This window comes from Trichosurus vulpecula, chromosome 9, assembly GCF_011100635.1.
Source record: "Trichosurus vulpecula isolate mTriVul1 chromosome 9, mTriVul1.pri, whole genome shotgun sequence".
NCBI classification, from domain to species: Eukaryota; Metazoa; Chordata; class Mammalia; order Diprotodontia; family Phalangeridae; genus Trichosurus; species Trichosurus vulpecula.
Genome location: NC_050581.1, coordinates 38108927 through 38130329, shown reverse-complemented (window position 1 = coordinate 38130329; position 21403 = coordinate 38108927). Strand labels below are relative to the sequence as shown.

Here is a 21403-nt window from a genome sequence, read left to right as displayed (position 1 = left end):
CTGCTGTCAAGGAATTTACTATCTAATGAGGGAAGACAACAGATACATATAAAAATATATACACGGGGGCTGTAGCAGGAATCAGATGAATGTAGCAGAGAAAATGCCAAGTAAATGCAGCAGAGAAGACTAACTTCTGGAGGGGAGAAGGGAGAAGGGAAAGGGGAATTGGGAAGACCTCTGTAAATTAAACAAACTTCACTCAAAAGGCCCCAGGAACTAAGCCTTCCGTCCAGCAGCAGGCTATTTGGTCTGAAACCTACCAATGAGGAATTCAGAGGAATGCAGATCTCGCAAGCGCAGATTTTGTACCAACTTGCAGAAGGTTAGTATTGCTGCAGTACAAAGCACAGGTTGCTCCGTCTCCTAGGAAAAGCTGAAAGGGTTGGAGGAATGCCTCTGCTTTTCAAGTTACCAGGTGGAATTGAGTTCCTTGAGAGAAGCGTTTCAAATAATTGCTAGCATACATAGCACTTTAAGCTTTGCAAAGCATTTCACAAACATCTCATCTGATCCTCACAACAACTCTGGGAGGTAGGTGCTATTATTATCCCCATCTTATAAGGCAGACAGAGGTTGACTTGCCCAGGATTAAATAGCTAGGAAGCATCAGGTCCTCCACTCTATCCAGTGTACCACCACCTAGATTCCTAGGTTGTTGTGTTTGTCCTTCGTTCTTGAAGAGGACCATGACATCAGGGAAAGATGACGTGACTTACAGTTGACTTTGATTTGAGGGAGGGCTGTGCAAGGTCACCAGCTTCACTTTCTCCTCCAGAATTATCTGGGTCCAGTGGCCAGATGTTCACCAGAATGACTGGAAATGGCCAAGGATGCATTGGGAGACCCTGGCCCTTTCAGGCTAAGGTCTTTTCAGGTTCTCACTTTGAGTGAGGTAACAAAAAAAATTGTGTGTGCCTGTCCTTTGTTCTCAAAGAGGATCATGACATCAGGAAAATGATGACATGACTTGCGGTTGACTTTGATTTGAGTGAGAGGGCTGTGCGAGGTCACCAGCCTCACTTTCTCCTCCAGAGCCAGCTGGGTCCAGTGGCCTGATATTCACCAGGACAACTGGAGATGGCCCAGGATGCATAGATTCCTGGGTGGTTTCAAAGAGAAAGCAAAGAACAAAAGGAATCGGAAGAGACAGAGGGACCATAACTGGGTCAATAGATTGAAGACTAGAAGAATGACTGAGAGGAATCAAAGAAGGACCATTGAACCTTGGGACCTGCCTAATGGGTTTTAGGCCTCTTTTGTAGAAGGAAGAGCTGGACCCTCTGAGAAAGAAGCAACTTTTTGTGTTCCAAGGGCTGATGATATGGATTCCCAGTGGCTCTTAGGAGATAGATCTTCGTGTAATGGATGATAAATTAGATCAGGGAGGTCATAGTAAGAGATAAATAGTAGTAGTTGGTGATTCCTTGTTGAGGAGTACCAAGACCACTTATTGACCCAAAGCAGACAGAGTTCTGCTGTCATCTTGGGGCATATATCGAGGATAAGACAGGCAGCCTCCTGAGACTTGTCATGGCAAACTTGATGCCCCCCACCCATTCCCAATAATTCATAAAGAGTGATGACACCACTTGAAGGAAACTAGAAAGTATTATTAAGCACTATTAATTCCTGGAAGGAAATTGAAGCCCTTTAGAACACAGGTGGTATTCTTGACACTAGAGCCAGCTGAAAGTTGGAGCTTAAGAAACCAGGCGGATTTGGGAAATGAACAGCTGGTTAAGAAAATGACATTAGAGAAGTAGATCTGGATTTCTGGACCACGGCAAACAGGTTTCTAGGCAGGGATGTAGTACATCTAATAGGTCAGTAAAAGTTTCTTTGCCTGGAGTGTGTGAACTTTGCCTTTGTGAGGACTTTAAATTGAAAATGGAGGGAAAAGAAAAAAAATAGAAATTTGCCCATAGCAATCTGCCAAATGACATAAGACAGAGTAGTAGTTTCAACGTAGAAAGAAAATATGAGCAAAGAGGTTTGTAGCAATTCATGTGAAATATACATTAAAAAGAGCAATCAATAAAAAAAGTCAATGGTTTCTGGAGCACAGTTAAGAAAATGTACTTCTAATTGGAACAGCAAGGGCCTAAGGGAATGGAATGTTGCATATTCAGTCAGATGTAGTCAATGTGTTGATTGTTATATTTTAATATTTAAAATAATTGCTACAAAGGAAGTTTGGCTGCGTGGAGGAGATGGGAGAGAGATATCTGGAAATAAATGTGATGTGCAAACAAAAATCTTCAATAAACTTTGCAAAAAGGGCATAAAGCCTCAGATAATAATACACAAATGTACAAGTACAGGTAATAAATGAAGTGTACTAGAAATTCCAGCTGAAGGATGCAAATTCAACCTCATAAGCACCATTAAAACTTGGTGGGATAGGATTCTTGACTTGAATATGATTATGGACAGGTATACCTTCTTCTAAAAAAGAGAGATTAAAGGGATAGTGAAATAACAAGGTAAATTTAAAATATAAATTTAGGTGAGGAAATTAGCAGCTGGATGGCACAATGGATAGAGTGGGGGACCTGGGGTCAGGCAGATCTGAGGTCAATCTGGCCTCAGACATTTACTGTGGGACCCTGAGCAAATCTCCTAATATCTGTCTGCCTCTTTTGTCTCATCTGCAAAATGGTGATAATAGCATCTACCTCCTGAGATGGTGAGGATAAAACAAGGTATTTGTAAAGCACTTTGCAATGCTGTTGTTACATTCAGGAATTAGAAGGGGGAAGCATAATGAAGACCACTTGAGGGAATGACAGTGGAAGGAGAAACCCAAATATTTACTGTCATTGGGGTATAGAACTGTAGAATCTGAGCTGGAAGGGGCCCCAGAAGCTCACTAGTTCAGCTAATACATAGGAGTCATCCTAGACTCCTCGCTATCATCTTACCCCTTATGTCCAAACTGTTGCCAGGGCTTGCTGATCTCACCTTTACAATAGCTCTTCAATATGCCCTCTTCTCTCCTCTGACTGTCCCCCACCCCCCAGAGGTGGGCCATCATCACCTCACACCTAGACTGTTATAATAGCCTGCTGGTGGGTCTGCCTGCCTCAACTCTCTCCCCGCTCCAATCCATTCAACCACTAAAGTGATTTTCTTGTCACTTGCCTACTCAGTAAACTCCAGTGGCTTCTTATTATGTCCAGGAGCAAATACAAAATAGTGTTTGGCATTCAAAGCCCTTCATAACCCAGCCCCCTTCTACCTTTCCAGTATTCTTATTCTCAGCACATGCACTCTCCAATCCAGTGACACTGGCCTCCATGAAAAAGACTTCTATCTCTTGACTGTGGGCATTTTCTCTGGATGTCCTCCATGCCTGGAATGCTGTCTCTCCTCTGCTCCATCTACTGACCTCCCTGGCTTCCTTTAAATGTCAACTAAAATCCCACCTTCTATTGGAAGCCTCCTCTAATCCCTCTTAATTCCAGTGCTTTTCCCTTTTTTTTGTTTCCTAATTATCCTGTATATAGTTTGCTTTTCATATATTTGTTTGCCTATTGTCTCCCCCATGTGAACATGGTATTTAATAAGTGTTCATTTGTCCAATCATACCCGACTTTTCATGACCCTGTGGACCTGTAGGCGCACCAGGCGTATATCACTTTTCCACTATCTCTTGAAGTCCGTCCCAGTTCACATTTGTTTCCATGACACTATCTATCCCCCTCATCCTCTGCATTCCTCTTCTCATTTTGCTATCATTATATCCATGGGGGCCAGCTCCGGTCGTCCTGGGGAATATCAGGCCACCGGACCCAGATGGCTCAGGAGAAGAAAGTGAGGCTGGTGACTTTGCACAGCCCTTCCTCGCTTAAGTCCAACTCACTTGCAAGTTATGGCATCACTTTCCTGATGTCATGGTCCTCTTTGAGAATGAAGGACAAACAACTACCCGCCCCGCCCCCCCCACCCCCTATGACTGTAAGCTTCATGGCAGGGATCGTCTTTTGCTTCTTGTGGCATCCCCAGCCCTTAACACAGTGCCTAGCATATTTGTTGTTGCTGAATTATTTTTTCAGTCTTGTCTGTCTGTGACCCAATTGAGGTTTTCTTGGCAGAGATACTGGAGTGGTTTACCGTTTCCTTTTCCAGCTCATTTCACAGAAGAGGAAACTGAGGCAAAGAGGTGAAGTGACTTGCCCGGGGTCACATAGCTAGGCGGCTGAGGCTAAATTTGAATTCAGGAAGATGAGTCTTCCTGACTCTAAGACCAGCACTCTATCCATTTCTGCCTAGTGATTAGCACATAGGCAATTGATAAATATTCTTTTTAAATAATTAATTTTTGATTTTCAACATTCACTTCCATAAGATTTTGAGTTTTAAATTTTCTCCCCCTCCCTCCCGAAGACAGCATGCAATTTAACATAGGCTGTACTTACACATTCATATTAAACATGTTTTCACATTAGTCGTGATGGAAAAAATTAGAACTAATGGGAGGAACCACGAGAAAGAAGACATAAAAACAAAAGAAAAGGAGAGCAAACAGTATGCGTCTATCTGCATTCAGACTCCAAAGTTCTTCCTCTGGATATAGACAGCATTTCTATCACGAGTCTTTTGGAGTTGTTGGTATTTATTGACTGACTTTTCTTGAACATCCGCAAGCAAAGTGGTCGCCTTCACTGGAAGTTCTCTAGTGAGGAGGAACCCACTGCTTTCTGAGAAAGCTCATTTCACTTTTGGACCACTGTGGTTCTTAAGAAGTTTTTCCTTACATCCAGTGGAAATCTACTTCCCTACAACTTTACTCCTAGTAGATTGAGTTTTTGGTCACATTGTGACTTTCATTCATTTGCTTTGTCAAATCTTGCTAGTAGGTTATGATCCTATAAATATTTAGGTGGGGGGCTACTCATCTCTATGCAAGATAAGGTGCTGTAAGAAAACTGGGAATGTGATTCAAGTTGATTCCTTCTCTCAGAGTGTACAAATGTGTTTGCATTATTCCACCAGCCATACAATATTGTAAACAAAATCTGAATGGCTATGGTTAGGTTATATTGTGTGTTTTGCTCTACAAATGAGGTATCATGATGCAGAAGACGGAGGCAAACCTGGGCTCTGGTTTTCCCTCTACCACTTACTGGTTCTAAGCCCTAAGTTTATCACCTGTACAATGACACCTGAAGGCAAGGTGGTAGGCCAGATGGTCTTGAGGTCCCTTCTGGATGTACTATCTGTAATACCCAGGAACTGCCATATTGAATTCCATTACTTTAAAGGAACAATCTTCTTTGACTACCTGCCATAGTTTGAAACACCTATTTCATGACTGCAGTAAAGGAAGACATAGCATGACAAGTCCTTTCATATTTATATAAGTAAAAATGAGAGGCAACCATGGTGCAGGGAATTGAGAACTGGTCTCAACTGAAGAAGATAGAGATTCAAGTCCTGCCTCTGGCCCCGACTAGCTGTGTGACCCTGAGCCGGTTACTTAACCTCTCACTGCTCTAGGTAACTCAATAAGACCATAAGTTGCAGAGAAGCTGGTGGGAGTTTCCCCACCTAGTGGATCTCTATACCAATGAAATTACAAGTTCAGTGTCTATCCCTATGTAAATAAAAAATGTATTCTGCAAGAGAGAACAAACCTTCTATCTGGTCTCATATTCCAAAAGTGAATAAAGGAAGCTCCAAGGGCAGGATATTCATTAATGCACTGTGTGACTGAAGAGCTCTGACAGCCCTGAAGGCATTGAGTGCCCCACCTGAAACTCTCATAGATTACTTGCTGGAGAGGATGCGAACAAGTCACCCCTCCATCCACAGCAAGGACTTTCCAGAGAAGTAATAATTTCTTTTCCCTCTTATTGTCCATTTCCATCCAATCAATGAACCCCATAGCTAAGATGAGAAAACATGGTATGACTTCAGATCGAGTGATTCTTCCATGTTGGCTCTTGGGTCCACAGGCACCTGTTGTCTTCTGGCAAATGCTTTTGTCTCTCATTAGTCAGTGAGCACATCCAGGGTGACAGCAGTCAAAACCCTGAAGAGACAAATCATTGTAGCTTCTTTGCCAATTCAGATGAAGTACATAAAGTCAGAATTCAGAAGGGAACAGCTGCGGGAACGCAGATTGGCACAGCCTTCTCTCCCTCCACTGTTTGTCTTCTGTGTGTCTCAGAGTCTAGAAGAAGAGTTCATCCCACTCAAATCAGTATTCATTGAGTCAACACAAAGAGTGAAAATGGTTTGAATTAACACAAGGACCTTTTTCTCCATGTGATTGTGTTGAATCATTTTGCTTATAAGCATCCCGTAAACGAAGTCAAGGGTCATAGGGCAAAATGCCAGCGCTCATCCAGCATGTATAAGGGCTAACTCCTAATCTTTCACCCTTTTGGATAAATAATAAACACCCTTAAACACAAGCTATGATTGCAGTTACTAACAGCTAACATTTACATAGCCCTTTAAGGTTGGCAAAAGGGCTTTATATATGTTAGCTCATAGACTTGAATTACTGGGAAGAAAGATTTGCTATGTTACATAGAAAATGTTCTATTCCCCATGTGAAATGCAGGAAAAGCTAAATGGATGGATCAGACCAGGGAAGTTGAGAAAATGCTCTGACTGGCTGATATTCGCATCCAGGATCCTTGTGCTGCAACTTTGTGTACTGGGAAACTAAAGACACGTAGATTTAGGACCACACTACCCATCTAGAACAAAGCCGGCTGTTAACACTGATAAAGACAAAAGGTAGAAGGCATAGCTCTTTTCTGGTCTTTTTTTTTTCTTTCAGATTTTAATGTTTCCAACAACCCACATCTCTTGAGTCTCAGTTCCCTAGAGGGTTCCCTGATTATGCTCTGATGTGCCCCTGTGTTCTCTCCTTCCCTTACCTACACACCTCAATATGAATTCATGTTTATATCTGATTGCTTCAACGAGTATGTAGAATGCCTCTGTGTTTCTTCATTTTGTCTTTTAGGCATAGGACTGTCAGTCTTTTTCATCCCTCACTTGAGGTTGTAAGGCACCATTTATTTTCATAAAAAGCTTCTCTTCTTCTCCACTCATACAGCGGATACTCTAGGCTGGCTCTCATTTTTCCTTGGACTATTGCCAACAGCTTCCTGATTGGTCTCCCTGATTCTAGTCTCTTCTCTCACCAACCCATCCCCTCCACAACTATTTAATTAAAATGCCTAAAACACACATGCACCCAAGTCATTCTCCCACTCAAAGCTCTTCAGAGGCATCCTATTGCAGTTAGGCTGAAACACCAGTCTTCAGCCTGGTATTTAAAACATTTCACTGCCACCTACCTTTGCAAACTTACTTCATATCCCTCCTCCATTCATACACTCATCATTCCCATCAAACTTGTCTACTTGTTCCCTGTAGGCTATATTCTATCTGCCAACTCTATGCCTTTGCAGTCTTTAATGCCCTCGTCCCCACCCTTGCCAGCCGTTTAGAAGCCCTGGCTTCATTTACAGCACAACCCAGGGATCACCTCCTAAGTGAGGCCTTTCCCTGTCTCTATTCCCTGCCTTAATATTCTCTACCTCTTGAAATGACTTTGTATGCATTTAGCATTTTTCTTGTTATATGTCGTATCCTCCTGGTAGAATGTAAGCTCCTTCAGGGCACAGACTTGCATTTTTTCCTTTATATATCAAGAATCTAGCATAATGCCTTGCAAAAAAAAATCGGGGTGGGGAGGGGATAGAGGAAGGGTTAAGCTTGTGATTTATTCTTTTTAGGCAACTCACAGGGAGAAAAATCCCTTTACCAATTCAGATCAGTAACTGTTCCATAATTTATAGCCCTAGAGGGCTGCCATGACCATTGAGAAGTGGTGGCTTGCCCACAGTCAGTATATATCAGGGGCAAGACTCAGATCTCCCTGACTTCAAAGCCTGTTTCCTGTTTACTATGCCATGGTGCCTCATGTACCTTACACATAATAGGTGCCTAAGTAAATGTAGGGAGTAGAGAAAGACGAGAATACACATTTATTAAATAAGCATTACTTAGTTAGTATTTATTAAGTGGCACATAATCTTTTTTTGGGGGGGGGTGGTTAGGAGCAATCGAGCTAAATCCCACTCTATTGGACTATTCTACTATCTTCTCTATGCCACAGAATGGGGATGTGCTCCCACTTCATCTTCCACTCAAAATTCCAAATCAGATTGAAGTTTTCTTCTGTTTCTTCCCACCTTTTGTGTCTCTCCTTCTCTCTTCCACACCCCATGAAGCTGTGGAACTTCATGTGCTCGAAAGTTCTATTTACCCCTAGGGATAAAACCTGTTGTTTTGGGGCTTCCCTCTGTGGGAATGAGGCTCATAGTGCAGTAGTGGCTGAAGGCTGGGTTCACTGACATCCCAAGGGGAGCCAGCATTTTGTAGCTAAGTGAGCATTTGGCCCCTTGAGGCTGGAGTTTCCAAGTACTGACAGATGATGCTAAAAATTGTTGGCAGGAAAGATGATCCTTGTCAACTTCCTGTGTGCTTCCTGTCCAAAGACCAAACTTTTAAAGGGTGACATATCCCAGCAGAGGAGGGAAGTGAGCTATCTGAGCCTGCAGGGAAATGCAGGGGTAATTAATGATGATTTATTTCCATTAATCAAATGGATAGAATCTTCCTAACTTGGTGGAGTGTGGACAGCTGGGAGAGAGATAAGGATGGTTCCTGTGTTTCTAGGATGCTCAGAAAACTCAGGGTGAACAAAGGGCCAGCTAAGCTTGTTCTTGGCCATTTGCAGTATATTTCCACATGATGTGGCACTTTCAGGTGTTGCTTCCTGAACGATGATGCCTGGTAGCACTTTGGCAATCTTAGGTTGTACTTGACCCTCTCAAGTAAACAGCTTAGTGCTGTCAGGTAGCTTTGGGTATGTACAAATTGGAGACTTCAGGAAGGCTGAAATTTTTTGTGCTGGCCATATCATAAATTTGCAATTTGATCTCAGCCATTTTCCCCCCAAATTTTCTATTTTCAAGAATTATGCAGCACATGACAAACAACAATAAAAATGAACATCTTCGTGTAAAAATAGAAAAGAGTACTGTATATGAAATGTAAGTCTCTATTGTGAATAACTGCTTATCTTTTATTTAGATAGCACATTTAACAAACTAGTTACCAGTACTGCCTTACCTTTGTCCCCTTGTGAACATCCTTCTGCTTTCTTTGGCAAATTTTAAAAATTTTTCATTGCTATTCTTTTAAAAAAAAATCTCTAATCACTACTGCCCTGCCATTTCCCTATTCCAAAAGCATTTCCGTATAATTTAGTCATGCAAAACAAATTTATGTTGTTTTTGTCTGAAAAGTATGTCTCCTTCTGCACCTAAAGTCTATCATCTCTCTGCTAAGAGTTGAGAAGCATTCTTCATTAGTCTTTTGGAGTCATGCCTAAGTTTCATTTTGATCATATAATTATGCATTACAATGCTGGAGTAATCATATAAATTGCTCTCCTCGTTTCACTTTGCACATCTGTTCATATAATTCTTCCCAGGTTTCTCTGATTCTTCCTCAAACGTTTCTTTAACCCATTTTCCACTGGGGGTTCTCATCAAAAGTTTTTAACATTAAAGCTTCCTCTAAATGTCAATTCCTTCCAGCACATGTGCCTGACACATAATAGGCACATAACAAATGCTTGTTTTCTGACTTCTGAACATTCTCCAAATCTGGCATGTTCTTGTACCCATTCAGCCTCTGTGACCTGGCTTTGATGTCGAAGCTGAGCTAGACTGTAGAAAATAATTTTCCAAAGAAATCATGGTACAACCCATCTAAGCCTTTTCATCCTATGCCATTCTTGTTTATGTTTTCCCATAGGCCTTCTATATATTATCTGCCCAATATGCTAGAGGCCTTCTCTAGGGGACTAGTGCAGGACTAAACAAAATCCTACTTGGATGTATCATTGTGTTGGGGCAGTGACTCTGGGGAGTTCTTGGAGGCTCTGTCAGTGGAGTATAAATTTTGTTAGGTTCCACCATTCTGGCAAGTCTTTCAATGCTATTCCAGGGACAGAATACGGTCTATGATTCAAGGACCAACCTAGCAAAGACAGGCTCATCATGAGTCAGCTGAACGTGAGGTGAGGAAATATTTTTGGCCGAGGCAACCCATGATTTGCAGATAGATACGCAAAACTCACTGGCTTCTAATCTGCGGCTGTGATAAATAAGAAAGAGGCAAACACATGATTAGTAATTTCCTTATGGCAGGAAACAGAAGAAGTGAGTGGTTTGTGGTCACAGACCAGCGCTAAATAAAAATTGTACTTTCTCAGTACAACAGAAAATGTAAAACTGATATGGTTACAAATTCTGAGTTGGAGTGCTCTCTTCTGAACCGAGGGGATAAATTCCTGCTTTACGAGGAGTTGGGAAGGGAAAAGATAAGCCTGGCAAAATTACTAGAAGAACCAGTTTGCTTGATGCATTTTTTGCTTTTGCCTAAATCATCAAATGTGAGATAGCAATGTAATATGGGAAAAAAGCATTGAATTTGGAGTCAGAAGACTTGGGTTCAAATCTCACTTCAGTCATTTATTATCTGTGACCTTTAAGTTACCGCCTCTCTAAGACCCAGTTTCCTCTTGCAAAATGAGGTTGGACCAGGTGGCCTCTAAAATGCTTTCCAGCTCTTTTGTCCTTAATCCTAGATCTACCAACCACTCGTTTTGTGTAAGGCTGCTTAATGCACCTGCATATACAGTGACAGTCCCTATGGAAGTGACTTCTATGAAAGATGAACTGATTGACGGAGACAAACTGAACAGCAACTCAGAAATATAGTGTTCTTGTAAAATCCAAGAGACCTTTAATATTAAAAAGGAAAATACTGTACTTTTTAAAATCACGAGGGAGGATTCCTTGGTTCTTCCAAACATTTTTTTCCGAAGTTGACACATGGTAATTGGATTGGATTCACCACTCCTCCCCCTCTGGTGTTATTTTCTACAGGCAAAGAAAGGTATTACTAAAAGCCGGATGTCCTCAGACCATCAAAGATTTTTAAGCAGAAAACTGTAAAGCCTGTTTCTAAATCCCAGAATTGGAGATTAGAGTATACAATATGTCTTTATGTTCCACTCAGTCCATGGTTTCACAAAGTCACCGCTGTAGCACCCCTGCTGTGGATTCTAGGTTCTGGCTTTAGCTCCAGAAAGCTCACTGGCCTTGGATACAGGAAACTCAGGGTCTACCTCCCAGGCCTGATACTCTAAGCTTGGGTAAAGCACAATCTCTCAGGTCTCAGTTTCCTCATGAGGAGAGTTGGACCAGGAGATCCACGAATGCATGATCCTTCAGTACTTTGAGCTCGAAGGTCTCTCTTGGTTCTTATATTTTATGATCTCTTAAAAGAGCAGCCTTGGTTTGACATGGGCTGAAAAATAAACTTGGGAGCCCTGGTTTCTACATCCTACTCAACTGCTGACCTCTCTTTCTGAACTTATTAAATCTCCTGATACAAATTCTTTCATAGACTAGCCTCAATAAATCTAAGACATACCAACGGGGGATAATCAAATTTGTTTATACAGCTTAGATCTCAAGAGAAAAAGAACTCCGAGTGCTTGGTATTAAAGCAAACAAGAAATAAATCAGGTTATATGAGCCAAAGGTTATGTATATTGGATAACACTTGAACAGATAAAACAAAACAAGCCCCAAACCCCACTTCCTTTTCTTTATTCTCCCCTCCCCCACCACTGTATAACAAAAACTATTCAGGGTGCAAATATATTTTTAATACAGATTTACAATAGCAACTGCATTTTTTCTTTAGAGAGGAGATAAATTCTCAGTACCCCGAGCCACCTGAAAGCTGTGACCTTTCTTGTTCGAATCCCCTTCCCCAATCATCTTGCTTGAAAAAAAAAAGAATTAAAAATCTTATGACCTCACAACTTTTACAAACAAGCACAATAACATGCCATTTTAATTTATCTCGCCATTGCTGACCTGGGGAAACTTGGGCTTAAATTATTGCTGGAGCTGAAATTTAGCTGTAATTCCAGAGCTAACAGTTCTATCCTGGGGCAGAAAAATGACTTCAGGAGTTCCAATGAGACCTCACTTTTAGAGTTCACCTAAAAAGGTAGCGTTCCTGCCCCGAGAGGCCTTCCGATATCGAGGGGGAAACTGGCCGAGTCCTGACTCGAAACCTTTTTCTGAATTACTAGCCCATTTTCCTATGCTGCTCCTTGTAAAAATCATCCCTCTTGAGCTTACAAGATAATATTTCAGATTATAATCCAGCTCTTAGAAAAATGATTTCTGGACACATCTCCCTCTGTCCCAACAAGGTTTAATGAAAAGCAATGTGTCAAGCAAACTTTCCATTGAAATTTCTTTTTTTTTTTTTTGGAGGGGGGCAAGGCAGGGCAATTGGGGTTAAGTGACTTGTCCAAGGTCACACATCTAGTAAGTGTGTCAAGTGTTTGAGGCTGAATTTGAACTCAGGTCCTCCTGACTCCAGGGCTAATGCTCTACTACTCACTGTACCACCTAATTGCCCCCCATTGTGATTTCTGTGGGGGTGTCCACACAAATACCTGGCCTTTAAAATTCACAACTCTCTCCTGTGCCACAGCCCCTAGCTCACACTTTGGCTATCGCATCTCATTCATTCAAAGGTGAAGATTTCATTCCCACTGTGACAACCCGCACAGCTTCACAGGTGCTATGGGAAAAGAGCAAAAAGGAAGTCGAGATTCTACCTGGCCTCACTCCTTTATCATCTGTATATCACACGGTCATAGCAGTAAAAATTAGAAATCAAAGGCTGGTATATTTTTTTGGACATGACAATAACCAAGTCTGTAGGCTTCCCTCTGGAGATTACCTGTCTGAAGAGCTGTTCCGTTAATAAAGTCTTAAATTTCAAAACTATGACATGCAACCTGCAGGAGGGGTACCAGTGCCCTCAGAAGACGGCTTCTCCACATCAGTGGTCCCAGACTGGTGAAGCGCTCACTCTCGTGGCCTCGCTCAATACATCTATCAGCTTTTACTGCCTCTGCCGTAACTCAACAGTGTTGGGAGAGGACAGCAATCAAAAGCCAGGCAGAGGAAGAGTAAAATAGCATAATGAATTTTTATTTTGAAAATATGGCAAGAGTCTAAGGCACTTCAAACATTTAAATACATATAGGCCTAAAGTGAGTGTGACATGATATAAAGGTTTCCATAAATATGCAGAACTAAACTATTTTCCTCTACAGATGAATATATTCCTGATCCCTCTAACATAAATCAAATTTTAAACATTAGCTATGAATAGGGATGTGCAATTATTAATAAAAATATGGTAATATTACACATAATTCTTCATGTGTTTAGTTACTAGAGAATATAAAAGTTGAAAATACTGTGTGAATTAATTTCATATAGTTATCTTTTATATAAAAAGTTACATAATACATCCAACAGACACAATGAATTGTAGACATTTTCTTTAGTGAGTTTTAGACTTCGGAGAGTTCTACCTTCCTTTCCTAAATCTGAAGAAACCCACCAGCTTACACCCAGGGAGCTTAAACAACCAAAGCCATTCCAATTTTCTCAGCTTAAAATGATGGAGACGAAAGAAAAAAAACTGGAATGGAATTTAACAGCATTATTGCCGGCAAATTCCACATTTAGTAAATATAAATACCTTTCAAGAAAAAGAAACCACACGTACACAAAATCTGGCCACTAGACAAAAGGGCTGTCACTGAGACCATGACACTATCAAGGATGTCACAGGGCTGGGGGCAGGTGAGGAGGGTGACGATGTAAAAGCAGCCTGCTCAGGTGAGTTTACAATTCCTGAAAACTGTACATAACGGAACATAAGAGACAGCCACAGAATAGGACGATGGTGGGGCCTAAAGAGGTGGAAAAATAGCCTAAAGTTCCAGCACTACCTGCACTAATGTGCTCTGTCCATCCATTTCTTTTAAGTTTAAATGTTTTCTGCCTTTCACACTGGGCTTCTGCTCCCTGTCTGCTGGTGAGTTCAGGCACAAGACATTTACATTCAGTTTCTGTCACCATAAAAACAGTAACAGTTAGCAGCTTAATGGTGGCATGAATATGCAGGAATATTTGCCCATCATTAATCAAACGACCCTCTGTGGGTAGGTCCAGGTGACGTCTTCCTTCCAAGCCTAGGTGTGCCCTAGAAAATATGAAGGAAAAAAAAATGGGGAGGGTGTTATTAAGAATGACTTTGGCTAGTTAAACAGAGGAAGCAATGTATTAGGCTGGTCTGATTTCTGATGCAACATATTCACTTTCATACAAAAATGCCTCACATTAAGCAAATGTCTTAGCAGGGCTAAGATAATACTGGCCAAACCTCTGAACGGGGGCAGGCACTGGAGATTTGAGGGCTCTAGAATCCCTAAAAGCAGCAGAAATCGTGAAACTATTCCCCTGCCTCCCACCAACCTCCATTTAAGATGATTCCTCCCAAGACAAAAACTCAGTTAACATGTATACCACCTGTTTCCCTCAAGTGGAAAAGAAGAGAGAAAGGCAGACATTTCATGGTCTGGGTCCTCAAGTAATTTTTGACAATGTTTACAAAGAAGACAATAATCACTTTTTGCTAACAGAACAGTCCAACTACTATCTCAGAGAGGATAAGGAGGTGTCCAGGACACCTGTACTGTTTCAGGTTTGCTTTGTCCTGTATACAAGGCCCAGGTAGTTGAGAATTCAAGCTTTATAAATGACACTAGAGCACCTAGACCTCCTAGGCCTCCACCAAATAAGAGGAAATCCACCTAGGGAATTTCAGCCTATCTCTAAACCTTCAGTATTCAACACTGACCGGTGACTGGGGTTTGGAGAAGTTGACGTGGGCATAAAGAAGAACAGCTATGTCTTTGTGTCCTGCTTCCAAGGCAATAGAGAGGGCAGTGCTTCCATCCTTGAAAAAAATGAGAGAAAACCAAGTCAAAAGTCTTAAAGTTTTAGGTTCCTTCATCTAAATTAAAAGGGGCAGGAGGAGCCAACCAAACTCTAGCATTTAAAAGCTGACATGGAACTTCTTCTCCTTCCCCCAAACTCAACTCCCTTCCCAACTTCACTATTTTCATTAAGAGCATTATAATCTTCCCTGATGACCAAGTTCATTGGATGATAAAATGTTAGACTTTGAACAATTCCAAAAACCGAGGCCTAGAGAGATTAAATGATCTGTTTGTTCAGGGAGACCCCGCTATTGTCTGGGACAGGATTTGAATTTAGGTTCTCCTGACTTCAAGTTCACTGAGCTAACTTAAGTTCTGAAACTCAGTTTTCCTGTCTCTTCCCTTCAGCCCCAATCCCCATTCAATCACTTGTCCCATCTTGTTGATTCTCCTTCGGGTCTCCTGTATCCACCCTTTTCACACAGCTACCATCACAGTCCAAGCCTCCATCACTAATTGTCTCTCCCTCTGCTTCTAGTGTCATTCATCTCTTAACCTTATTTCACACAATGGCCAAAATACAATTTTTCCAAAGCCTGGGTGTGACCGTGGCATTCTCCTGCTCAAAAGTCTTTGATGGTTTCTGGGTTCTCTTTGGATAAAATACAGACTTCTTAGCCTGGCATTTAACAACGTCCATAATTGGTTTCCAACCTATCTTTCCAGCCTTCTCTCTCTCCTTCACAAACTCTGCATTCCAGCAAACCGACTCTTAGATATTCTTTATAACTCGGAATCTCATGCCTGGAGTATTTCTCTGTGCTTCACTTACACCTTTCACAAACCCCTCTCCTTCAAGGGTCAGCTTAGGTGTCACCTTCTCTACAAAGATTTCCCAGATACCATCTGTTAATGCTCTCCCCTACTTCAAATCACCTGATAGCTCCTTCATTATGTATTTAACACATACATATATATAAAAATATAAATTTGACGTGGAATGATTTGTTTTATGGGGCAGTGACACTCACAGATCTCTTAGGTTTTCACCAATGAGGAATGTGGAATCTTAAATCCTTTGTCATCTCAGTAACATTACAAGTTATACTGATGAACTAATATGATTCCTGGTGGCTTACATAAATGTTTTTTTCCCAGAGACAGAGAAGGAAAAGACTGATCATGGATATCAAAAATTAAAGGAATTATAATTTATTTTCTTCCATAAAAATTCACCCATCTCAGAATGTCATTTATTTCCACGCTGTTTGAATGCTTTCTCTCTTTTAAATAACAGGAACTGAGATTGATAGGAAAAAAATGTCATCATGATGTAATTCAATTTATTTTCTCCATAAGCTCAAAAAAAAAAAAAAAGGGTCTCCTTGGTCATTGAATGGCCTCCTCAACTGGCCTCTGCCTCCACTTTCTCCTGTTTTCAACCTATCTTTCACGAGGTTACTGAAATGATCTTACTTATGGAAGAGTGTGGACAGGTCAACTGCCTGCTCAGAAACCTCCAGGAAAAGATGCTAATTCCTTAGCCTGGCATTTAAGGCCTTCTATAGTCTGGCTCCAAGCTCTCTGGCAGTCTTATTTCATGCTACTCTTCCATCTTTATCTTACTTTGCTCTTCACTAACATTCAACCTTCTATCACATTAATTTGCTCATATCTCACATCACTATTAAAAGGATACCAGGGCATGGACAATTATTGACTCTTCCCCACTCCCTCACCTCCCTCCTGTTGACAAGCCCCATCCATTCTACCACAGCTTTCATATCTGTAGTCTCTTATCTATTCCCACCCTACTACAGGTACTCATCACCATACACCTGGACCACTGAAATAACCTCCACATTGGTCTTCCTGCCTCTGTGCTCTCTGCCTTCCAGTCCATTTTCACACTCCATTGCCTGACTAATCCTCATTATTCGTAGGCCTGGTCATGCTGTCCTTTGAGCCTTTCATTTCTGTATCCCTACCCTAATGCCCTGCGCAGAGTAGGTTCTTTACAAATGCCTGTTTAAATGAAATGTTTGATTAACAGCGACCATAACCAGTTGCTTGGCTTCTGCTTTTTCACTGTTTAGCTCTGATTCATCGCCCTCATCCTGATTTCCCCACCCTTTTCCTTTTGATAGATGAGGATGAAGAGGCAGTTAATTAAAGACAGGCAACTCAATCTGAAAACTTCCTGGACAGTCCGTATGGCTCTATTAACCTTTTAACAACATTGGCACAAGCTGCCCTTCCCTGATATTAGCCAGAGAGAAAAAAATAACCTACATCTCCTTCCTTGAGGAAAAGTAGAGGGGGAAATGTTAGCTCCTCTGGGGCAGAGTTAAAGGCTGGATTTCTACAGTCCACAGAGGCAGCAGAAATCCCATAGCAGCTTATTTTTCATGCCCATACAACCCTCCCCTGACTTTTTTATCTTGCTGGCTTAGACCCTACTGAGTGGTTTGGAGTTTGAGACAAAGGAAGACGTTTTTCTTCCACCTTTTCGATGCACTCAACTGAAAGCTGTGGTCAAAAGCCATGTTCCCCACAGATAAGCCTTTCAGAATCAGAGAAACAAGGACCAGTGCCTGTCCCTCAGTGCCTTTCTCAATGGACTCCCCCCCACCCCCCACACATACCCCAGTGCTAATTCCCTCGCTGACCCTCACCCTTGCCCTAGAATAAGATTTCAGAATTGTTTACTTTTCTTTCCCAGTGGCAGGAGGGCAGGACATCTACAAAAGTAAATGTAGTACCAATTAAAGTGGGGTAAGGAATGGATAGAAAAGCAGCCTGAGAATCTGGATAACCCGGGTTCAAATCCTCTCTCTGACACAGACTGGCTTTGTGATCATGGCAATGTACTTAACTTCAAAACAAACAAAAAATGACGCAAGAAAAATAAAGTAAAAAATAAATGTATGCTTTAATCTGCCTTTAGACTCCACCAGCTCTTTCTCTGGAGTGGATAGCTTTTTTCATCCTAAGTCCATAGGAATTATTTTGGATCTTTGTATTGCTAAGAACAGCTAAGTTGTAGAGCAAGCAATCCTGCAGCTTCCTCGTCAGCCGTCCCTTCTATCAAAAGGCAAAAAATTGTGAAAAGTGCATGGGTGTATGAAAATGCACGCAGTCAAATGTGCAAGTCTGTGACTCTTCCCCCTCCCAAACTGCCCACATATGACCAGCTGACAGGTCCTGTCCATTCTACTCCCGCCATGCCTTTCATATCTGTTCTTTCCTAGCCTCGTGGCTCCCACCTTAGAGCAGGTGCCGACCTGGACCACTACAATAACCTCCTACCTGATCCTCTGGTGTCTATGCCCTCCACTCTGATCTTCATTATTCATAGACCTGGTCCCTCTACTCAAAACCTCTCCCTTAAGCCCTACTGCCTAATGAGTGAAATCCAGACTCCAAGCCCAGTCTGTGAGACTGTCCATAGTACGGCGCCACCCTAGCTTTCCAGCCTCATCTCACACCATTTCCCTCTTCAGTATATGCTATGTTCTCACTAAAAGCCGTCCCAATTTCCTGACTCTGGGCCCTCAAGTCGGATGCCCAGAATGTGCTCCTTCCTCCGCCCTAACATCTGCCAAATGAAACCTGTCCAATCTTCCAGTCCTAGCTCAGATGGCATCTCTTCCATGAAGCTTCCTAGATCTCTCCCTAAGTGAGTGATGATCTTTCTACACTTGGAACGCACAATGTCCTTTGTTTTCACTTATTGTGCTGTTATGCATTCTAGGTGTTTGTGTAGTAACAATAATATCCAGAATTTAAATTCTGCTTTAAGGTTTCCAACGTATGTCATAAATCTCTAATTTGATCCTCATAACAACCTAGGTGCTATTATTAATTATTAATAGTAGGTGATATTATTATCCTGGTTTTACAGATGAGGAAACTGAGGCAAAGAGAGGTTAAGTGACTTGCCCAGAGTCACACGGCTAGCAAGTGTCTGAGGCCAGATTTGAACCCTGGTCTTCCTTACTGCCCAGCGCTCTACGGACTATACCATCCAGTTGTAGGAGGTATATGCCCCTGAAAGACAGGGTCAATGAGGACTGGGACTGTGTCAGTGTTCTCTTGTCTCATATGTGGTCCAGCACTTGGCTTAATAAGTAATTCTTTACATGCCAATTATTAAACTCACTGTACTTTGTTCTCTTGTCCTATCTAAAACACAGGAACAAAAATTGAGTCCTGGAGGGCACTCTCCAAGTCCAACTCCTTCATTTTACAGATGGGGCTTATAAAGGTTCAGCGACTTGCCCAATGTCACACGGGTGGCAAAGGTGGGCTTTGAACCCAGGACCTCTAACTCCAAATCAATTACTCTTCCCACTGATAACATGTAGGTTCCCATCAACATTATCAGTATCCTCTTCCTGTGTCACTCCCTTTCTTTCCCCCTCCTCTAACTAAGAAGGGACAATTCTTAAGGTCTTTGTTTCAACTTACATTGTCCTCCAAGGTACCATTGCATCCAGGCTGTGCCAGGAGGAGCTTGACTATCTCTACGTGGCCATGCTCACTGGCACACATCAAGGCAGTTGAGCCCTCATCGTCCTGGATGTTGACGTCTGCTCCACAGGCCAGCAGACCCTTCACCATGTCTATTCTTCCATGGCTGACTGCAAGCATTAGGGCTGTCTGCCCAGCCTTGAGGAAAAAAAAAACACACACACATAACACCCCACAACAGAAAGTTAGAAACTGCCACAGAGCCCATGTGGGAGAGAACTGAAGGGGCCTCAAGTCTGTATCAGGCTAGAGACAGGGAAAGGATCCTATCTGGAGAGAGCTGAAGGGGCTGAGAGTCTGTGTCAGACTAGAGACAGGGACAGGATCCAAGTGACCAAAAGATGAAGGGGGGAAGAATCCTAAAAAGAGGGCAATACAGTTTTTCTGGAAGACAACCATCAAATAAAGGGCATCAAATGCAGGTTTATATATAGGAGGATTCGAGGGAAAGGAGACAGAGGATGAACGAAGATCCCGATTTGACATTTCAGTGATTTGTCTCTGGTTGACTGGTGACTGGGCAGTCCTGCACTCAGAGATTTCCTGAGTGTAGCAATGACTAGCCAGGGGCTGATTTCACTAGAAAGGAAAATTAGGTATCTGTGCCTGCCATTCCAAGATGCTAAACAATAATAATAAATAATATAATATATTATCTATTATTATCTACTATATAATTAATAATATGATAATAATAAAATAATAAATGATAACAATAATTCTTCCCCAGTCTTCTCACCTTCTAGAATGGACCCACTGCATATGACAAAGCAACAGTACTGACCTGGCTAGCTTTGGCATTCACATCTCCACAGCCAAAAAGTTCTTCCACAACCCTCATATCTTTCTCAGCTTCCACAGCAGCCAGGGCCGCAAGCATGATGGGGGTATAGCCAGCTTTGTTCTGATGGTCTACATTACACACATCTGCAAGGGAGAAGAGGAATCCCTTTGGAATGCAGCCCCCACACACTGAGACCTCTGATGCAAAAACGTAGCAGGCACTCAAAGACTATGAGTGCCAGAAGGAAAGCTGAGGAAATGAGATGTCCCTATCCCCACACCCCAAAAAAGCAGGAGTGGGGAACCTGCAGCCTCAAAGCCACATGTGGCCTCCTAGGTCCTTCAGAGAAATTCTGTGAAGTCTGGATTCAGTCAAAGAGCTGCACTTGAGGACCTAGAGAGCCACATGTGGCCTCAAGGCCGCAGGTTCCCTACCCCTGGTATACAGGAGAGAGAAAGCACATGTCACCATTTGTTTGCAATTGGTGACCAAAGACGACGGGATTTGGAAATCCCCCAACCATCACAGCTCAGGATGGTAGGAGATGACTTTTATCTCCATCTCTAATAAATATTTTTCATTTTGATTTAAGATTTCCCCCCCTCTTTCACTGTTCTTTTAGTTGCTTTGATCTTTTTTTTTTTAAAGTAGCCTGTTTCCATTGGCTATGTTCCTCTATTTCTTGATCCCTTCCTCCCATTTGTTACCCCTTTCCCTTTGGGGTTTTGCTTATTGTTAGTTCCTACTTTTATGTGGTTATAATAATGATAGCCAATATTTATACAGCACAGACTATATGCCAGGCACTGTGCTAAAAGTACTTTACAATAGTTCCTTTTTGCAAATGAGGAAACTGAGGCAAATAGTCTCCAGCATTCTATCCTCCCCTGCTCCCTCCCCACCACCACCTTTTTTCCTCTCAGTAAAGTAGATTCCCCTTTGCAAAAAAGGATTTCTGTCCACGTTTCAAATGATCCATCCTCTCTGTTAAACCTTCATTCTCTCACTCATGACCCCTAGAATTATCTGAGTTCTCTCTTTCCTCTGTATTCCACATAGAGGCTCTCCCCCTAGGTTGTTTCTATCATTCTATTCTAGAGCTTGCCCTGAGACCACTTTAGGTTAACGACGGTCCTGGAGGGAAAAAATAA

The 21403-nt window shown here is 42.0% G+C and overlaps 1 protein-coding gene across 3 annotated transcripts in view; it reads right to left on the bottom strand.

Annotated features, from left to right (window-relative positions):
* Positions 1-13109: 13109 nt before the first annotated feature.
* KANK1 (KN motif and ankyrin repeat domains 1) overlaps positions 13110-21403 on the bottom strand; it is a 71606-nt gene continuing 63312 nt past the window's right edge. For all 3 annotated transcript variants that reach the window (XM_036737728.1, XM_036737729.1, XM_036737730.1), the window contains 4 exons: positions 20253-20395; positions 19406-19606; positions 14854-14952; positions 13110-14196 (listed from right to left, as the gene is read on the bottom strand). In XM_036737728.1, coding sequence (XP_036593623.1) covers positions 14134-14196; positions 14854-14952; positions 19406-19606; positions 20253-20395 — 506 coding nt within the window. In that variant the 3' untranslated portion in view covers positions 13110-14133. The remainder of the gene's footprint in view (positions 14197-14853; positions 14953-19405; positions 19607-20252; positions 20396-21403) is intronic.